The sequence below is a fragment of the Phoxinus phoxinus genome (genome assembly GCF_949152265.1).
Source record: "Phoxinus phoxinus genome assembly, chromosome: 2".
Lineage (NCBI taxonomy): Eukaryota > Metazoa > Chordata > Actinopteri > Cypriniformes > Leuciscidae > Phoxinus > Phoxinus phoxinus.
This window is the reverse complement of record NC_136877.1, coordinates 39,969,994-39,987,462: the sequence shown is the minus strand read 5'-3', so window position 1 is coordinate 39,987,462 and position 17,469 is coordinate 39,969,994. Positions and strand designations below refer to the sequence as shown.

At 37.8% G+C, this 17,469-nt stretch overlaps 2 protein-coding genes across 5 annotated transcripts in view; one reads left to right on the top strand and one right to left on the bottom strand.

The window, feature by feature from the left end:
* Positions 1-8,337, bottom strand: part of slc7a8a (solute carrier family 7 member 8a) — a 61,161-nt gene extending 52,824 nt beyond the window's left edge. For 2 of the 3 annotated variants that reach the window (XM_079598938.1, XM_079598941.1), the window contains exon 1: positions 8,199-8,337. Coding sequence is in view for 1 of the 3 variants with exons in the window: in XM_079598942.1 (XP_079455068.1) it covers positions 8,199-8,250 (52 nt within the window). In the remaining 2 variants the exon portion in view is untranslated. The remainder of the gene's footprint in view (positions 1-8,198) is intronic. The other variant, XM_079598942.1, reaches the window with a different exon arrangement.
* Positions 1-17,469, top strand: part of svep1 (sushi, von Willebrand factor type A, EGF and pentraxin domain containing 1) — a 99,298-nt gene that overhangs the window by 11,909 nt on the left and 69,920 nt on the right. For both annotated transcript variants that reach the window (XM_079598894.1, XM_079598893.1), the window contains exons 2-3: positions 8,201-8,456; positions 10,694-10,870. In XM_079598894.1, coding sequence (XP_079455020.1) covers positions 8,201-8,456; positions 10,694-10,870 — 433 coding nt within the window. The remainder of the gene's footprint in view (positions 1-8,200; positions 8,457-10,693; positions 10,871-17,469) is intronic.

The window sequence follows — 17,469 nt, the reverse complement described above, 5'->3', positions numbered from 1 at the left end:
GAAGGCGATTTTTATGAAGAAAAACGTTTCACAATTATGCACAGTGGAGTTACATAATATCAAAATATGTGCTGTTGTTATTCACAGGCGACCGTGTAGTTATGGATGTTCTAAATTATAATTTAAGCATTTTCTTCAACCAACCTACTCTTCTCTGGCAAGGCATTGACAGTGTTTATTTGATGGGTGGATGACTTCCACTACTGGATGACTTCCATCAAAAACCACGAAGAACATGCAGTACAAATTTGATGGGCATTTTATTTTAGATAAAATTAATAATTTAAATATTTTGTTTTCTAAAAAGAATCTTCCTATTATGTTTATGTCAGTGTACAGCATCTATTCAAAACTACATCAGTTCCACATCTTCTATAACTCAATGGATCCACATATAAAAATGACCCAGACTGTCCTCTCAATCAAGATCAGTGATATCACTACTCCTCAACCAGGTGTTTTTAATCAGATCCAGCTGGGGTGGAGTGAAGAACGCGGACACTCTTCAGCTCTGGGCCCTCAAGGCTCTTTTTATTTTATTTTAGCTAAACCAAACGTTGGGGAAGCCCAGAACAGAGACAGGATCACTGTAACAGACAGGACAGAGTTTAACTGTCAGAGAACTGCTCAGCCTCAGGGCAGAGAACGTCTGCAGCTCAAACCACAGCTCTGGTTTAGCAGAGTAAGGGACGCAGGAATGATTGACAGTAGGTGAGGTAAACAGAAGAATTTGAGACAAGATGTAGTCTACATGGACTTATGGAGGATGTTTTTGTTTAAAGCAACTTATAATGTCTAACATTTTGTAATGATTATGTGCATTCTCTGGGAATCAAACACATGACCTTGCTGTTGCTAGTGCCATGCTCAACTAGTGCATTTTTACATCTTAAATAAATGTGGTTCATAACTTGGCATCTAGGATAAGCACAAGGCGGCACCAAAAAAAAAAAAAAAAAAAAAATTTAACTGACAATGTCTTCTGTACTCCACAATAAAGCCACGGCTTATTTATTGGCTATCTTGTTAATTTAGCTGTTATTTCACCCCCTTGTATCAGTCTCAAATAAATATTTTAATCACACTGTGGCTTAAGCAAATTACTCAAGTAAATAAGGCTAGATTAAATAGTTTTTCTTTAAACCACATTTAGTCCACATATTAAACCACATATACTGCATCTCCGGTCACCAATTTTTGTTTTAGAATCATTTTGTCCAAATTGTTTTTTATTTCAGAGTTTTTCTCTTCTGCAATGACATCTATTTGGTGGCTTGTGGATATTGTGTAATTTATCTCTTTGTCATCTGGTAGACTAAGAGTCTGGTTATATTGAGGTTTGTTTGGTTTCACAAGCATTTACTCCCATCATTCAAATTTGCTTTCGATTACATAATGTCACAATACATTTCATAAAAAGCATTTCAAGATATTTTTTAGTCTCCGTTTAGGCACGAAGATCCAAAATAACAAATCTAATTTAACCAACTCCAGACCTTTTTTGCTCTTGCCTAATTGTTTTCTTGCATGGACCAGAAAGACCAAATTTGCCATTGCATTACATGAAATATTGTCAAGGTTATCTTTCTTTTAAAAATGATTTCCTCTCGGTCTCAATGTCTTCAGCTTAATAAATTGTGTTTTGACAGGAACCAACTAACCATACTACACAAACCCTGTGTCCCAGTGTTTTATCCAGACCAATTATGCCCCCTTCATTCAAACTCCATCCATCCACGCACACTTACACATTTTGTTCAATTCACTTCACAGACAGAGAGAACTGTAATAAGGACCTAGGGACTTCCAGCAGTCAGTAGATGTATCGGCCTACCCCATCCATTAGTCTAACACTCTCTGTTCCTGTCCTACTAAACGAGGTGTAGCTGGCCGAGTGTGTCTGACATGTTGAGGAAATTAAATCAATTGTAATCACTCAAGGAGAACTAAAGGAGAACATACTAGTGCACAGTGGGAGGCATATAAATTTCAGGCATGCAACGGGAGTCTCCCATGTGCAAAATCAAACTGTGTGGTTTATATCTAGGGTTTCAACAGCTCAGATTTGCAGAGCAAAATGTTTACCCTCAAATGTTTTTTTTTACACGATTTATTGCAGACTTGTGGAAAAATATCTAGTAATTGCACACTGAGCGGTTTCTTCTGCTCAGGACTATGGCTTGAAATGGTTGGGTCCATCTAGTGGGCTTGTTTTTGCTTTGTAGGTTCATGTTGCTGGTATTCTTTGCCACTGGAACCATAACATGTCAAGACAGCTCAGACCTCCAACCAAGCAAATGAATGCACTAAGGTCACATGTGAACTCTATTCTGGAATGCTTCAATTGGAGATATACCTCCTCAACGACCTATTAAAAATAAAGAGACATTTTTATTTTCTGCAGTATTACACTGATTTCAGAAATCTGCAATAACACTCACAGCTAAGAGAAACATCCCAGCGTTTAGTTATGAACATTGTGGTCTTTTTAGAGATTACAGAAGATCAGCTTTATAACATGGTAAGGTGTCTGCAAGGTTTTGAAATAGAATACCCTGTGTTATGATCATGGTCCACTAAGCATGTCCATTTACCCAATACAGGAACTGGACAGAGGATTATGTCTACATTAGCAGTTGTAAAAGACTCACTGATCAAAGAAAGTGAGATCCTGTGCAGACATGTCGACCCAAACATGGAAGTAAATGACCAAGTGCACTGTATATTCTATTATATATATAAAAATGCCTGACAGTGACACCTGAAATAGTGCACTATTTCAGACACAGCTCAGGATTTTGTAGGTCACTAGATAAATTCATATGATTCATATCCACAAATATATTTAACATCTTGCTGATCTAGTGGGTCACATAGTGATGTACACTACTGTTTAAATGTTTGGGGTTGGCTTTTAAAAATATATTTTAATGTTGTTGTTTGTTGAAAGACGTATCTTATGCTATTTGATAAAAAATGCAGTAATATTGTGGGGAACAAAATAGTGATATTGACCAAAAACAATAATATTGTGAAATATTATTACAATCTATTTCAATTTTAATATATGTATAATCATGTAGCTTATTCCTGCGATGGCAAAGCTGAATTTTCAGCAGCCATTACTTCAGTCTTCAGTGTCACATGGTCCTTTAGAAATGATCCTAATATGCTGATTTGGTGCTAAAGTAACATTTCGTCAGGATTCTTTGATGAATAAAATGTTTAAAGAACAGTAATTATTTGAAATAGAATTTTTTTGTAACAACATAACAGTCTTTACAGTCCCTTTTGATAATTTACTGTACGCATCCTTGCTGAATAAAGTATTAATTTTCGTTCAAAACATATATATCAAAACTAAGTCTCACAGAAAGCTTCTGGACTTTCTCTTATCATTGACAGCAGAGACTCATAGGCTGCTGGGGCTCGTCTTCTAAAACACATGTTTGTACTTAGAACACACTAAGTAAGACTGCCAACATTATACAGTGTGGCATTTTTAAAGATATCCATATGACAAAGCAGGATTAATGTTGTATATTAATCATACTTGCATAAAAACACGCACACATATTCAGACATGCATACAAACACACAGCTGAGGCTTGCTCTTTGACTATACAGCATAAGGTCTGGTCCACACTGTAGCTTTTTCTACCAGAGGGCCGTTTGTTTAGACAAGAAAAGCTGTCTGACTGACATGTTAAAGGGTTAGTTCAACCTAAAATGAAAATTCTGGCAGTAATTACTCATCCTCATGTTGTTCCAACCCCGTAATACTTTCGTTCATCTTTGGAAAACAAATGAAGATATTTTTGATAACCGGTAAATCTGAGAGCCGTCTCACTCCTCCATAGGCTTCTATTGTAATTTAAACTTGCCGGCCCAGAAAGTTAAAGACATTGTTAAAATAGTCCAAGTGACTACAGTGGCTCAACCATAAGTTTATCAAGCGACGAAAATACTTTTTGTGCGCAAAAACCCCCCAAAATCTTCTGGGTTGTACGTCAGAACATAGACTCACTATTGGCCGACACTGGTCATGTGTGTGATGCTGGCCAATAGTGAGCCTACGTTCTGTACAACCCAGAAGCGATGTGCTGTTACACTACGTGAACTCACTCAGAGGCCCACACAGAAGAAAATTAATAGATTAATTAATTCGTTATTTTAGTTTTTTTGTGCACAAAAAGTACTCGTCGCTTGATAAAGTTATGGTTGAGCCACTGTAGTCGCATATTAATTTATGTTCCGAAGATGAACGAAAGTCTTACGGGGTTGGAACAACATGAGGGTGAGTAATTACTGACAGAATTTACATTTTTGGGTGAACTATCCCTTTAAGTCACCAACCACAGTCCGTTTTATTTTCACATGCTATTTAAGGTGAGAAATAGCATATACTACATATTAGACCGGTATGAAAATAGACCATAATCGCTGAAAATAATTGTAGAGAACACCCAAAAATAGCTGAATATAATTTTGCCTGTTCGAAGTGCTTGTTGCATCAACCTGGTACCCTGTAAACACAACTGTGTGTCCAGGTGGTCTAAAAAAAAAAAAAAAGAAAAAAAAAAAAAAACTGTTCTTACTCCCAGAAGTTGTGTAAAATCAGCCTTACCATCAAAGCTTAACAGACTGAGCAAATACTTTCCAGCAAACATGCGTGAGACGGTCAGCAACAGACTGTGTAATGTCTGAGGCTAAGACTACTTTACAGATGACCCTCAGTTCTTACAAAGTGTCTTAGGATGCCATTCGGCCTAAACTCAAATGACTAGCATTTGTAAACTATTTTAAAAAGTTGAGTTGTTTATATACTCAAAATGCTGTGATTGCCTAAATTACTTTTACAATTAAACATTGTTTAGTCACAGACTACCTTTTAACTGAGCTAATCAGATTAGCCACTAATGTAAGCGGTTAACAACTACTGCTTTGATGGGGACAAGATGTGTCGGTGTGTTTGAGTATAAAAATCAAGTGGGTTATGTAGGAGTGACTATAGTGTAATTATGTGGGTGCAAACACAGTATATGTGGTTGCTAATAAGTTTTTCAAATTGCACATCTCAGTGCGTCAGAAGCCGTTTTCTTTCTCCTATTTCTGTGATCTTCAACAGTTCTGTCTATCCTCCTCTAATGATGTGCAGACATGTTTGTGTACCATGACCACCTCTGACTCATATCTAAAACCCCTTATGCCTTCAGCTTCTTTGAGCTGCCACCCCATAAACGGCCACAATCACACCCTGTTTTAGACCATGGACCTACACCCTTGGGGCCCGACCACAGTGACATCACTGTGGTGACAATCGGCAGCATCTGTATATTTGTGTCTGGGTCTGTGTGTGTTATAGAGAGAGAAAGACAGTGAAAAGCACTGATGCATAGGGGATTCCAGATTTGAGGTGTATGCTCATATCCTTTCCCTATGTGTGTGTAATTGGATGCAAGTCAGACTCCAGGCTTTGTAATAGTTGCTGTCTGAAATGCTTGAACTGCAGCCAATTAGACAATAAAGAGCAAAGCTGCTCGGTTTTCAAGCAGTCCTTGAATTGGCCTCGTCTATTGACTTTCACAAGCCCCTCTTCGCTCTCTGTCTGAAGCAACATGACAGTAAATTGTGCTCCACTTGGAGCACCCTTAGAGAAAATGAAGAGATTTTCTCTCTTGTCGGCCGCCACAAACTTCGACTTGACAGAGCTTCACGACTTGACAGCTCTTGCATGTAGACAGGTGAACAAATGTACAGAAAACAAAATCAATGTTATATAGCTCAACTGTCAACATGATGAAATGTTAGAATATGATCAGTATGTTATTCTAATGTTGATCTAGCTTACTGCTAGTCTCATACAGCCAACAAACTGACATAGAATAACATTATAACACACTCAAATATGCAGTTTAGAAGTATATAGACCAAGTGAAACAGCGCTGCATTACCGCACAATTTTAATTTGTTGCATAAACTGACCAGTTTGAGTTAATTCTGCACTTGCGGGTATTTCGGTAGAATGAAATTTCCTCATTCGTTTAAATCCACGGGACTCACATGTGGTGCTGATATCTGTCTATCATTAGCAATCGCGACCTTCTTTACTACACAGTCATGTTAAAGGAACACTCTGACTTTAGCCTATTCAACTTATCCCCCAGAGTTAGTTAAGTCCATACATGCCTTTTTCATCTCCGTGCGTGCTATAAGTCTGTTTGACGCACCCACCGCTAGCCTAGCTTAGCACAAAGACTGGATGTAAATGGTTGCAGCTAGCATACTAATCCAAATAAGTGACAAAATAACGCAAACATTTTCCTATTTACATGTTGTGATTTGTATAGTCACAGAGTGTACAAAAAACAAAGTCATATGAGACACAGACATATTTTAACCGTATAAATACTGGGAACTATATTCTCTGAAGGCGAAGCACTGCTACTTGGGCGGAGTGATAACCGCAGCACCTGAGACATCACGTTGGTTTTGTTGACAGAAGAAACAACGGCGCGTCTCAGGTGCTGCGGTTATCACTCCGCCCAAGTAGCAGTGCTTCGCCTTCAGAGAATATAGTTCCCAGTATTTATACGGTTAATGGTTAAAATATGTCTGTGTCTCATGTGACTTTGTTTTTTGTACACTCTGTGACTATACAAATCACAACATGTAAATAGGAAAATGTTTGCGTTATTTTGTCACTTATTTGGATTAGTATGGTAGCTGCAACCATTTACATCCAGTCTTTGTGCTAAGCTAGGCTAGCGGTGGGTGCGTCAACCAGACTTATAGCACGCACGGAGATGAAAAATGTATGTATGGACTTATCTAACTCTGGGGGATAAGGAGAATAGGCTAAAGTCCCAAAAAGTATTCCTTTAAAAACATGAATGTATTCACTTCACTCATCCATAAACATTATTGCCCATAAACATTATTAGATCCATCGGCATGACGAAAAGTTCACTTCCATGCCGTTTTTTCACTGCGTCATCAATCTAAGTCTTTGTTATTGTATCTGTACGTTCACACCGCCGGTGGCGAGAGCGTCAAATTGTCTGGAAGCCATTCATTTTCAATGAGAGCCGGCGAGAAGAGTTGAAATTTGTCAACTTTATGGTAATAAGCTATGACGCGGTTCGGCGGCAACCAATCGGAATGTAGAAGTCCTCCGCCTGAGAGGATACCAGAGAACACAATCCTGTAAACTTTGGTTCCGACCACATTAGTTCCTAAGCAAAATGGTTATTGTACGACGTGTCCCTGTTCACATACAGGGACATTAATAAAAAGAACGACAAATGGAAAAAGGTGTCTGAAATTGTTGTTGTTTTGTTACTTTCACATTTAAAAGATTTTATTAGGTTAACTTATACCCTACGTGTGGCCAGTATGCACAAAATATGATACTGATTTATGTTCAGTTCTTATTTGCTTTGCGGCTCCTTTAAATAAAGTAAAAACAATTTTTTTTTTAAAAATCACGCATTCTAAAATCTACGTCAGAGCGCCGTAGAGGTCTTCTCGGGTCCTAAAAACTGTACCCGACCCGAATCACTACTTACCCGAACCCGACGTGCATAAATTATTAGCGGTTAGCAATCCCTAGCGGCGAAACATGTAGCTTTAAGGAAAAGTTTAACAAAAAAGAGCAACACATGATGCCTGCAATCGCATGAGTCATTGCATGAATGACAAATTAAATGTATCATAAAAGTACCATAAATGTATACTGTATACACAGTATATACACCTTATGTATTATGTTCTTCTGAAGCCATTCAGCGTGCAAATTTGTACGAGGAACGGACTAAAAGTCGTTTTATGCTAAACAAATCTTTATATCCAAACAAGTTCTCTTTAGACCGTTCATGTCGGGTAGGCTAAATGCCATTCAACTCAATGAGAATATCGGTCTGTTCTTCACAAGTCATATTCCTTCAATATTTTGAGCATTTGTAACTCAATCATGAAATTAAAGTGTTGTTTCAATAAATGAAGTGTCTATATCTCATCTATAATTGTTTTTATCACAATAAAGTGAAAACTATAAATCATAGGTTAGCATGGAAAAATGTGTATTATGTGTGTTTTAATATAATTGGGTATACACTGGGAACCACTTTGAGACATTTCAAAATGAATTTAGACTCAACTTAGTCAGTTAATATTTCACTTTCTGTCTTTTAACTCACAGCAAATCCTGAAGCAGTCACGGGAGAACGCCACGAAGGTGATCTTCCTCATCACTGACGGTTACTCAAACGGCGGAGACCCGCGGCCTGTGGCGACAGCGTTGAGGGAGAGAGGCGTGGAGATTTTCACGCTGGGCATTTGGCAGGGAAACATCCGCGAACTGCACGACATGGCCTCACACCCCAAAGATCAGCACTGCTACTTAGTGCACAACTTTGCTGAATTTGAAGCGCTGGCTCGACGCGCACTTCATGAAGGTGAGTAGCTAAATTCAGAATGGACCCTTGCACAGACTGTGACGACGCGTTTTAACGGTCAGTAAACTGCAAAAAAATGTATGTATGTAACTTACATTTATAACACTATAGTATTATATTAGTCTACATTTGCATCAAATTACAAAAAAACTAGTTAACGTTGCTGTGAGGGTTGCGGATGTGGGAGTGAAGCCGCCTTTCCACTGCACACGACATTAGCATACGATTGTCGCATTTCGCCCCCTAGTGTCAGTCACACGGAACTTTGAAATTGGTCGTGAAGCAACCGTTTCCCTCGTAATGGTAAAATTAATGATTTTAATGAATGTAATGCAAGCATGAATATATTCACACAAAACAAATTACCCTCAATACATCTAAAATAAAAATAAAAACATAGTAGTTTTTATAGAGCTAATCAATATAAATATTGCTTTAATAATTATTAAAAAAAAAAATCTGCCATAATTATTAATAACCAATATTTTACAGAAATAGCGTTTACAGAATAAAAGAGTTAAAATATTGGTAATTCTAGCCTCGCGCTCATAGTTTTGATTAGAATGCATTACATCCGGTCAACGGTCTAACTTAGCCGCAGAAGTTCAGATATTTCAACGGATCCAAAGCTCAAAACGGATCCGAATTTTCCGCATACGCATATGATCGGAACTCTACGCAGCTCCCGTACGAATCTCCATCGGAAATGAATGACTTCCGGTCCGACGGCTGTCGTTTGTCGTGTGCAACGGTAAAATTGACGTATTTCTCACTTCCGACTGACTGACTGTCTCTTTATTTTTTCCCGCTTTTTAAAAGTTGCGAAAACACTATTGTGGAGTTTTTCTTCTGCTATTTAATGTTGACATATCGTCATCATTAATCTTGGGTAAACTTTAGGTTATCTTGTTTCACAACTATTGAATAGACCTTTTTCACATTTCCGCGTTTCTCAGTAGCGGAAGTAGTCATAGTTGGGTAAACATCTAACGTTATAGCGGTGAATGAGAGAATTACATTATATTTGTTCGTGTTCCCATTTGCTCAAATATTTATTTACACTAAACCGAGTGTACAGGTTTCTGTGACTGTATTAATATTTAATTAGGTAAACATTTTATTTTATTAACGGTTTTGTTGCTACATAACATTTTATCACCTCTGGTAAGTAGCCTACTACTTACTTTGGCACAACTATCAAAAGTCGAGCTGAAACACGTCCTGCCAAAATTAAAAATGTAAATCATAAAGGAAATCTTTAACGGAAGTTTTAAAAGGTGTTAACCAATGGGTAAGTGTGCGAAGGCTATAAAGTAGCCTACTCTATAGTGCTATTTCATATAAAATCTTTATATAAATCTAATCTTTAATAATATTTACCACATTAACCGTAGTTTTCACTAAATACTATTGTCATCATGGCATAACAAATTAGTATGGCGTCATATTCAAAACTTTATTTGGATGTCAGTGGTGATGACTAATACCAATCTATTGTAGTAATAATTATTGTAGTAGCTGTGATATTTAAACTGAAACTATGGTTACCGTAGCGAATGTTTGTAAAGTCAAATTGAAGGCCAATTCATCAAATTTTTCCTGAGCCTGACAAATATGAGCCCTTGTTAATCCCAGTGTAAAAGAAAACTGGTACGAAAATAATTTCAGTGTTATTATTTCCTTTGGCTGTCTGGCTAGCAGATTCTTCTTATCACAGAGCTCTGAGCTCATTTAGCCACATGAACTCAAAAGACCCCTTTCTTCACAATGATATCACCCACCTACGCTGAACCCAGAGATATAAAACAAAGAGCCCCTCTGGATCGCAAAATATCCCTCGTTAGCTTTGGGCAAGGGAAGGCCCGACTAAAACCATGGCATCGTTTGTTCTCACCTCCCGTTGAGATATCAAGTCTGTCGTATCCTTTGTCCAAGATTGTGCAGACTCCTCCAGCTGCATAGCCTGTCTGTGTATGCCAACATCTGGAGCAGTGCATTTGTTTGTATTTAAGGAGACAAAATCCTCCTGCCAAAGTGAAGGTTTTTATAGTTAGTAATGCAGAAGATGCCAATACTGAAACACAAGCTCACTTTTCCAGAGCAGCTTGGACTTCAGTTAGACTGGTAGGATTGGATGAAGTGGGAGGCCAAAATTATTTTTTTGAGCTAATAAATTATATTTTTTTGCATCAGAGAACAGTCCAAAGTCTGATATTCAATGCCATTTTCTCTTCCAGATCTACCAACTGGAAGTTATATTCAGGAAGATCCAGCCCAGTGTTCATCATTGTGTGAAGAGGAAAAGAACTGTTGTGACATAATGGCCAGCTGTAAATGCGGTACACACACAGGACAGTACGACTGTGTGTGTGAGAGGGGATACTACGGAAAAGGACTTCAACATGAGTGCACAGGTAAGGGTCGTGAGTCTAACCTGTATTCAAAGTTTGTGGTTTCCATTTCATTTTAAATGCTTTGAAGAAATGGATTGAGTTCCTAGAGACAAGTCCAGTTTATTACTCAATAAATATGCTTAGGGATGTATAAGGCTGACATGTGAATTGAATGCCAATTCCTCTTCTGAAATGAAGTAAAAGAAACACTTCCACCAAATATCCATAGTGACAGAGAAAACAGCATACAAATAGATGGGACAATGAAGCGTGATGCCAAAGTGGTGCTTTAGCTCCCTTTTTGCTTTCATAACAAAACCATAAACATGATTTAAAACATTCACAATCACCTCTTTGTGCACTGCAGTATACAACATAATATGCTATGTCAACACTTTTTTGTAGTTTACCTAACTAATCTGAATCTGGCATCCCTACTTTTTGCCCACCCCATAAAAATGCTTGAAGAAAAAGCAATGCTTCATTTAAATTAAGATCTATTTTCGTTTACGCTCATGAAGTGCGGTCCTATTAAAGCTATCTTTCATGCTGTGGTAAAAATGAGCTCATATTGAGACAGTTCTAAAATAATCAAACTGACTAATTAAACTGAGGAATGAGGTGGCAGGAAAGTGTTAGATGTACAAACACGGGGTGAACTGCAGATTTTATGTGATGGAGGGCTAACCTTTCAACAGATGTTTTTATTGCTCGTTTGCTTTCCCACTTTGTCACTTTGTAGCGGTATTTATTTCTCTATCTCAGCAGAGACACTCAATCCCCATGAGATGTCATGTGTAGATGCCTTGAAGTCTATTATAAATCTTATTTTTAAGTCTTTATATTAAACAGGCATAACTCAATGAGTCTAGTCTTTTGAGAAATAGTTTTGGAATAGTGAGAATTTTTGCTCATAAATGTCTTTGACTTAAAGTGGTCTTACTGTAATTGACTAGATTTATCAAAGCTATTATAGCTTAATCAACCCATCTCACCACAAACTAGTTTTGCAATGCTGTAAATAAAAAAATGATTGTCTGCCTGACTGCACAGAATAATGCTGCCAACTCTTTAATCTGCGGTGCTGTTAGGGTAATTGGGGCCAGATTCATGAAACATTCTTAAGAATAAAATTCTGTGTAACTGCTAATTTCTTAAATTAGAAAATAAATTAAGAATACTCGCATTTCCAAAAATGTGTTTTTGAAAAACATTTCCAAATGTTCTTATTTTTTTCCTTTTATCCTTATTCTGAATTCAACTTCTTGAAATGGATCTTCTGAAAAGACCAAACAGGTGGAATGCAAATGAATACAACGGACCACTTAATCGAGAGACAGACCTTTTAAAGAGATAGTTCACTCAAAAATGAAAATTCTGTCATTAATTACCAAACCCATAAGACTTTCGTTCATCTTCGGGGACACAAATGAAGATCTTTTTAATGAAATTTGAGAGCTTTCTGTCCCTCTATTGACAGCCTATGCAACAAACACTTTCCAGCCCGAGAAAGGTAAAAAAGATATCATAAAAATAATCAATGTGACTCCAGTGGTTTAACCTAATTTTTATGAAGTGACATGAGAAAAAAAACCCCATTAATGTACCACTTTATTTACAGAATATTAATCTCCACTCCAACACGCGTTCACGAGAGCACCACGACTCATGCGTGTTGTGCTGACGTTGATGTGTGAATGCACATAAGTCCTTATTCTGCTATATTGTGCACTGTACTTTCTTCCATTCATAGTAATATGAGTGCACCGTCTTTGTATATCTAAAGTTTTTGGTACTGACCAAAGCAGACCTAAAGATCAGCTCTACTTCTCCTTTGTCCTATTTACTTTGGATGTGATAACAATAGCCATAAACTCAATTGTGAATTGCGATCACATGTTGTCAGGGCAATAACATTTCTCACAATTAACTTCCGTCTGGCTGTTGATTAGCAGCAGAATGCTTTAATTAATGACTGAATACAAACTCATAGCAGGCCAGAAGGGTTTGGCTCTCTCTATGGAAGCCACCGGAAAAACAAAATTAAGGCCAGGGTTTTTTTGTGTTCGATCTGGGTGCTGTTTTAATAATGAATGCAATATATCATACCACAAAAAGCTGACCGTGGAAAGGTCATGTTTTTGAGTCACAGATATTAGCAGTATTTTTCCGGACGTGTTGTTTTGCTTCTGTGCAGAGAAAAATTTGTTCCCACTGGTCAAGTTTTTAATCTGTAGTTGATCCATAGAGATTTTAAGAAGAAAGATGCTAATGAGTATCATTATAATTTACTGGAAAGCCTGCATTGTCTTGATAAACAGTGCTTCATAACAAGACTAAAGGCCATTGTATCTGAACTGACCTCTTGCCACTATTTCTTGAAAGTAAAACAGGATGAACGGATACAGAGAAAAGATGAATGACACCGTTTGTAGAGATGTGTTGGGTTTTGTTTGACTCTAGCATTCCAGTAGTTGCTTTAATGACCTGACATTTTATCCAGTGTCACATTAAGTGTTAACCTAGCCCGTGTAATTCATCACCAGACACCGTAATGCATCTCAGCTGGTGTGTGACATAGACCGGTTGTCAGATGTCAAAGGTCAAGGCTAGTTGAAGAAGAGACACTGTTTTATTTCCTTAAATCGGGGCTCGTAAATATTTACCTTCAGCAGAACGCCCCAGATTCCACATGCAAGCCCCTAGATAAACATAAATCTATCCCAGGGGGGAGAAAAACTTCCAGAAAAGAGGAAAGTAGAAGGAATCTGGGAAATGTTGGCAAGGTACTGTGTAAGAAAATTTTGCAATCGTGTTTTTTGAGTTTGACCTCCTCCTGCTCACTCTGTCTATTTCCTCCTCCTTTTTACCCCCCTGCAGCCCGTGACCAATAACACCCCCATACGGTCTCTAGAGCCAATAAAAATGTACTTTCGCTAGATTTAGTTTCTGTAAAGCTGAATGTGTTGTTTTTTCTGTTCATATGTATGCATATAATCGTGCATGCTTTTGTGCACACGTGACAGCCACAGTCTTGCTCGCAATAACATGCATTTGGTTTTAAATCAAGAGACGCGTCGGTAGTTATGATATATTACATGGGAACATTGGAGGGCCGCAGTGAGAGTGAAAACATTCATCAGACAAGGGGACAGGCAGACTTCCAGTAAACAACTCTACAGTCTAATACCTCTCCAAGTCTGAAATCAAATACGTCTCCAACTCTTGATTCTAGTGTTTTCCAAGCACGAATCACGAACCTTCCAGCTCAACAGTCTTACACATCTCCAGTTGACAGTTGACGAAGACATCTTCCTATTTAGTCATAGGCTGAACATGGGCACAGGGAGGCTACTATATAGTTTTACAAATATATTATATTTTCAAATTATGCATATAATGTAGGTATTTTAATCAAATTTTAATTGTTATATTTGTAAATAAATGAATAAACCCAATCAAACTTAACATCTCCCCAATCTTATTTGCGCAAGAAGTTGACATGTGATGATCTGAATCTGCATGTTTTAAAGCAGAATAATCTATCAATCCTTTATTAATTAATTAATTTTTTATGAATCCTTTTTTTTTACATGGACCAATTTGTGTAAAATAATATGTATATTTAATGTTGTGCTTTGTCAACGTTAAGATTCTTTGAAATATGCCAATTAAAAACTACTGCAGAACTTTATAACTTTATTAAAAGTATGCCAAACAAAACGACAAATATTTACTTTCTTGGGCTGTCACGTATTTACGAGTTTTCAGCGCAAAACTCTTGAGTGAGAACTATCAAGGTTTAAGCTTACAGACTTCCATACGTCGTTCGCCCACGATGACTTCTGGGATTTCTAACGGTTTGATTCTCTCATGTCTGCACTCGATGTATTCTCTCGATAAAGAACTGAGTAGCACAGTTTCATCCCTTCGTTGTAAATGTTGTGGACATTGAGATAGTCTGCATTGTGCTCTTGTACTAATACTGTCCTTCTTCTTCTTCTTCTTCTTCTTCTTCTTCTAATCTTCCACTTTGTATCTTCCCCTTCTTTACTCTTTCTTCTTTTGTATCTCTGATCTCTTCCATACCACACACCAGACACATGGAGAACATCCCATCTCACAAATGTATCAGGGCTCTCCCAGGGCTTATAATTTTCTTATTTCTCATTTTTCATGCCTTATCACTCTCTTACTATCCAAACCTCCACGCCACATGGCCATGTCTCTTCTTTTGTTTCATATCTTCTCCAATCACCCCTCTGTCCATTTGTTATAATTTTTTTCAAATAAAACTTTGTGCTGGTTTCCTACCTGCCTCGATATCTTAAAGCCAGCAATGAAGTCAGAAGAGATGCTGTAATGCATGTTTGGCTTCAGGGACCTTTTATTTCTGCTGCATTGCAGAGCCAACCTGGGCTTCAGCAAACAATCTGGAAAAAGGTTTTAGTGTGGTTTTATCATTCCAAGTACTCTGTGTTCTATGAAGTGTGAAACTAATGACTTTGTCTTAAACCCCAACCACTTTTTTGCTCTTGAGTGTTTGTTCCTCTGGTTTATTGAGTATGATATATTAGTTATACCGTACTTGTCAGCCCTTTTCATTTCTTTCATAGTTTGATTTTGCCTAGGCCTAACTGTTTTGAATGAAGTCATCCTTCTTAATCCTTGCTGGACTGGACTGTTTCATCAGCGTAGTTGAGTAAGGCCCGATATAGGCCACTGATCTCGTGCTAGACTTGGACTGTTGAGATCATGGCATAATCTGATGTATATTGGTAAATGCAAACTGCAACTAAATTTTTTAATTTTCTGAAGAATATGTGATGACGCTTGCCATGTAAAACTCCCTGCCATGATGCATGTTGTGTGTGGTTGCAAGGGTATTGCAAGTTGGTTGTAAGGGATGCTTAGGTGTTCGATAGGTCAAAAGAGCCAAGGCACATCATTCATATTCAGATCATATATGGCTTTTGCTTTTGGCACATTCAAGACTATGAATGGTTTCACACGTTTTGTCATTAAACAAAGCTAATAACTCATAACTTAGAAAGGTAAAAGCATACAGTACCTTAAAGGAACACACCGACTTTTTGGGACTTTAGCTTATTCACCGTATCCCCCAGAGTTAGATAAGTTCATACATACCCTTTTCATCTCTGTTCGTGCCGTAACTTGGGCGGAGTGATTAGCGCAACACTCTGAGCGAACTCTCTGCTCCTCACCACGGGACTTCTCAGGTGCTGCGAGCAAATCACTCCGCAAAAGTAGCAGTGCTTCGCCTTCTGAGAATATAGTTCCCAGTATGTATACGGTTAAGCTAGGCTAGCGGTGGGTGCGTCAAACTGAGTTACGGCACGCACAGAGATTAAAAGGATATGTATATGGACTTATCTAACTCTGGGGGATACGGTGAATAAGCTAAAGTCCCCAAAAGTCTGCGTGTTCCTTTAAAGGGGTGCTATAATGCCCTTTTCACAAGATGTAAGATAAATCTCTGATGTCCCCAGAGTGTGTATGTGGAGTTTTAGCTCAAAATACCCCACAGATATTTTTATATAGCATGTTAAAGTTGTCACTTTTTGAGGGTGATGATACTTCAAATATCAAACTAAAACTGCCAGTTGGTGACGGAAAGACACACACCGGTTTTGTTGCGGGTTTGTTTGGAACTATTTTCCTTGGCAAAATAGGACAAAAACAGACAATATTGGCAACATAGGCCTTGTTTCACAGACAGGGCTTAGATTAAGCCAGGGTTAGACCTTAGTTCAATTTTAAGGCATTCAAATTTTATTTTATTAATGTGCCTTAGAAAAAAACATTACTGGTGTGTATCTTGAGACAAAACAATGGCACTGACATGTTTTAAAGGGGACCTATTATGCCCCTTTTCACAAGATATAATATAAGTCTCTGATGTCCCCAGAGTGTGTATGTGAAGTTTTAACTCAAAATACCCCACAGATAATTTTTTACAGCATGTTTAAATGGTCACTTTTTGGGGCTCAGAAAAACGCACCGTTTTAGTGTGTCTCCTTTAAATGCTAATGAACTGCTGGCACAGGGGGTGGAGCCTAACCAGCTCGCGCTCAGTGAACAATCTCAACTCACGGAAAGATGATAATACCAAAACAGAAACTCACAGTATTGGTGTTCATTTCGACTCGGACAATAATGCCTAGAGTCAGAGAATATGCTGTATGGAGTTGGAACAGGTATAGTTTAGTTTAATTATGGTTATAACCTATGTGTCATTGATTGTAGCCACTATTAATACAAGCCTGCTGTAGGACCACATCTAAATGATGACACAAAATATACTGATGAGTTTAATAAAGTTTATTGTATGTCACAAAAGATGAAGCGTCAGTTTTACTCAAGAAAATCACTGTATAGGAGCTGAGTAAACACAGTAAGAAGTGCGTTAGTACATAAACAAATTTCGTTAGATTTGAGGGAGCATTTTCTTCAAAAACAAAATAAACCCACCTCGTCTTCAGCGGCTGGCTCAGATTTCAGGAGTAAATAGAGAGAGCTATGTGAATGAATACATCTAGCCACAACACCTTCAACGCTTGGGAGACATTCTCATCAGTGCAGCAATGGTGGATGTGTAC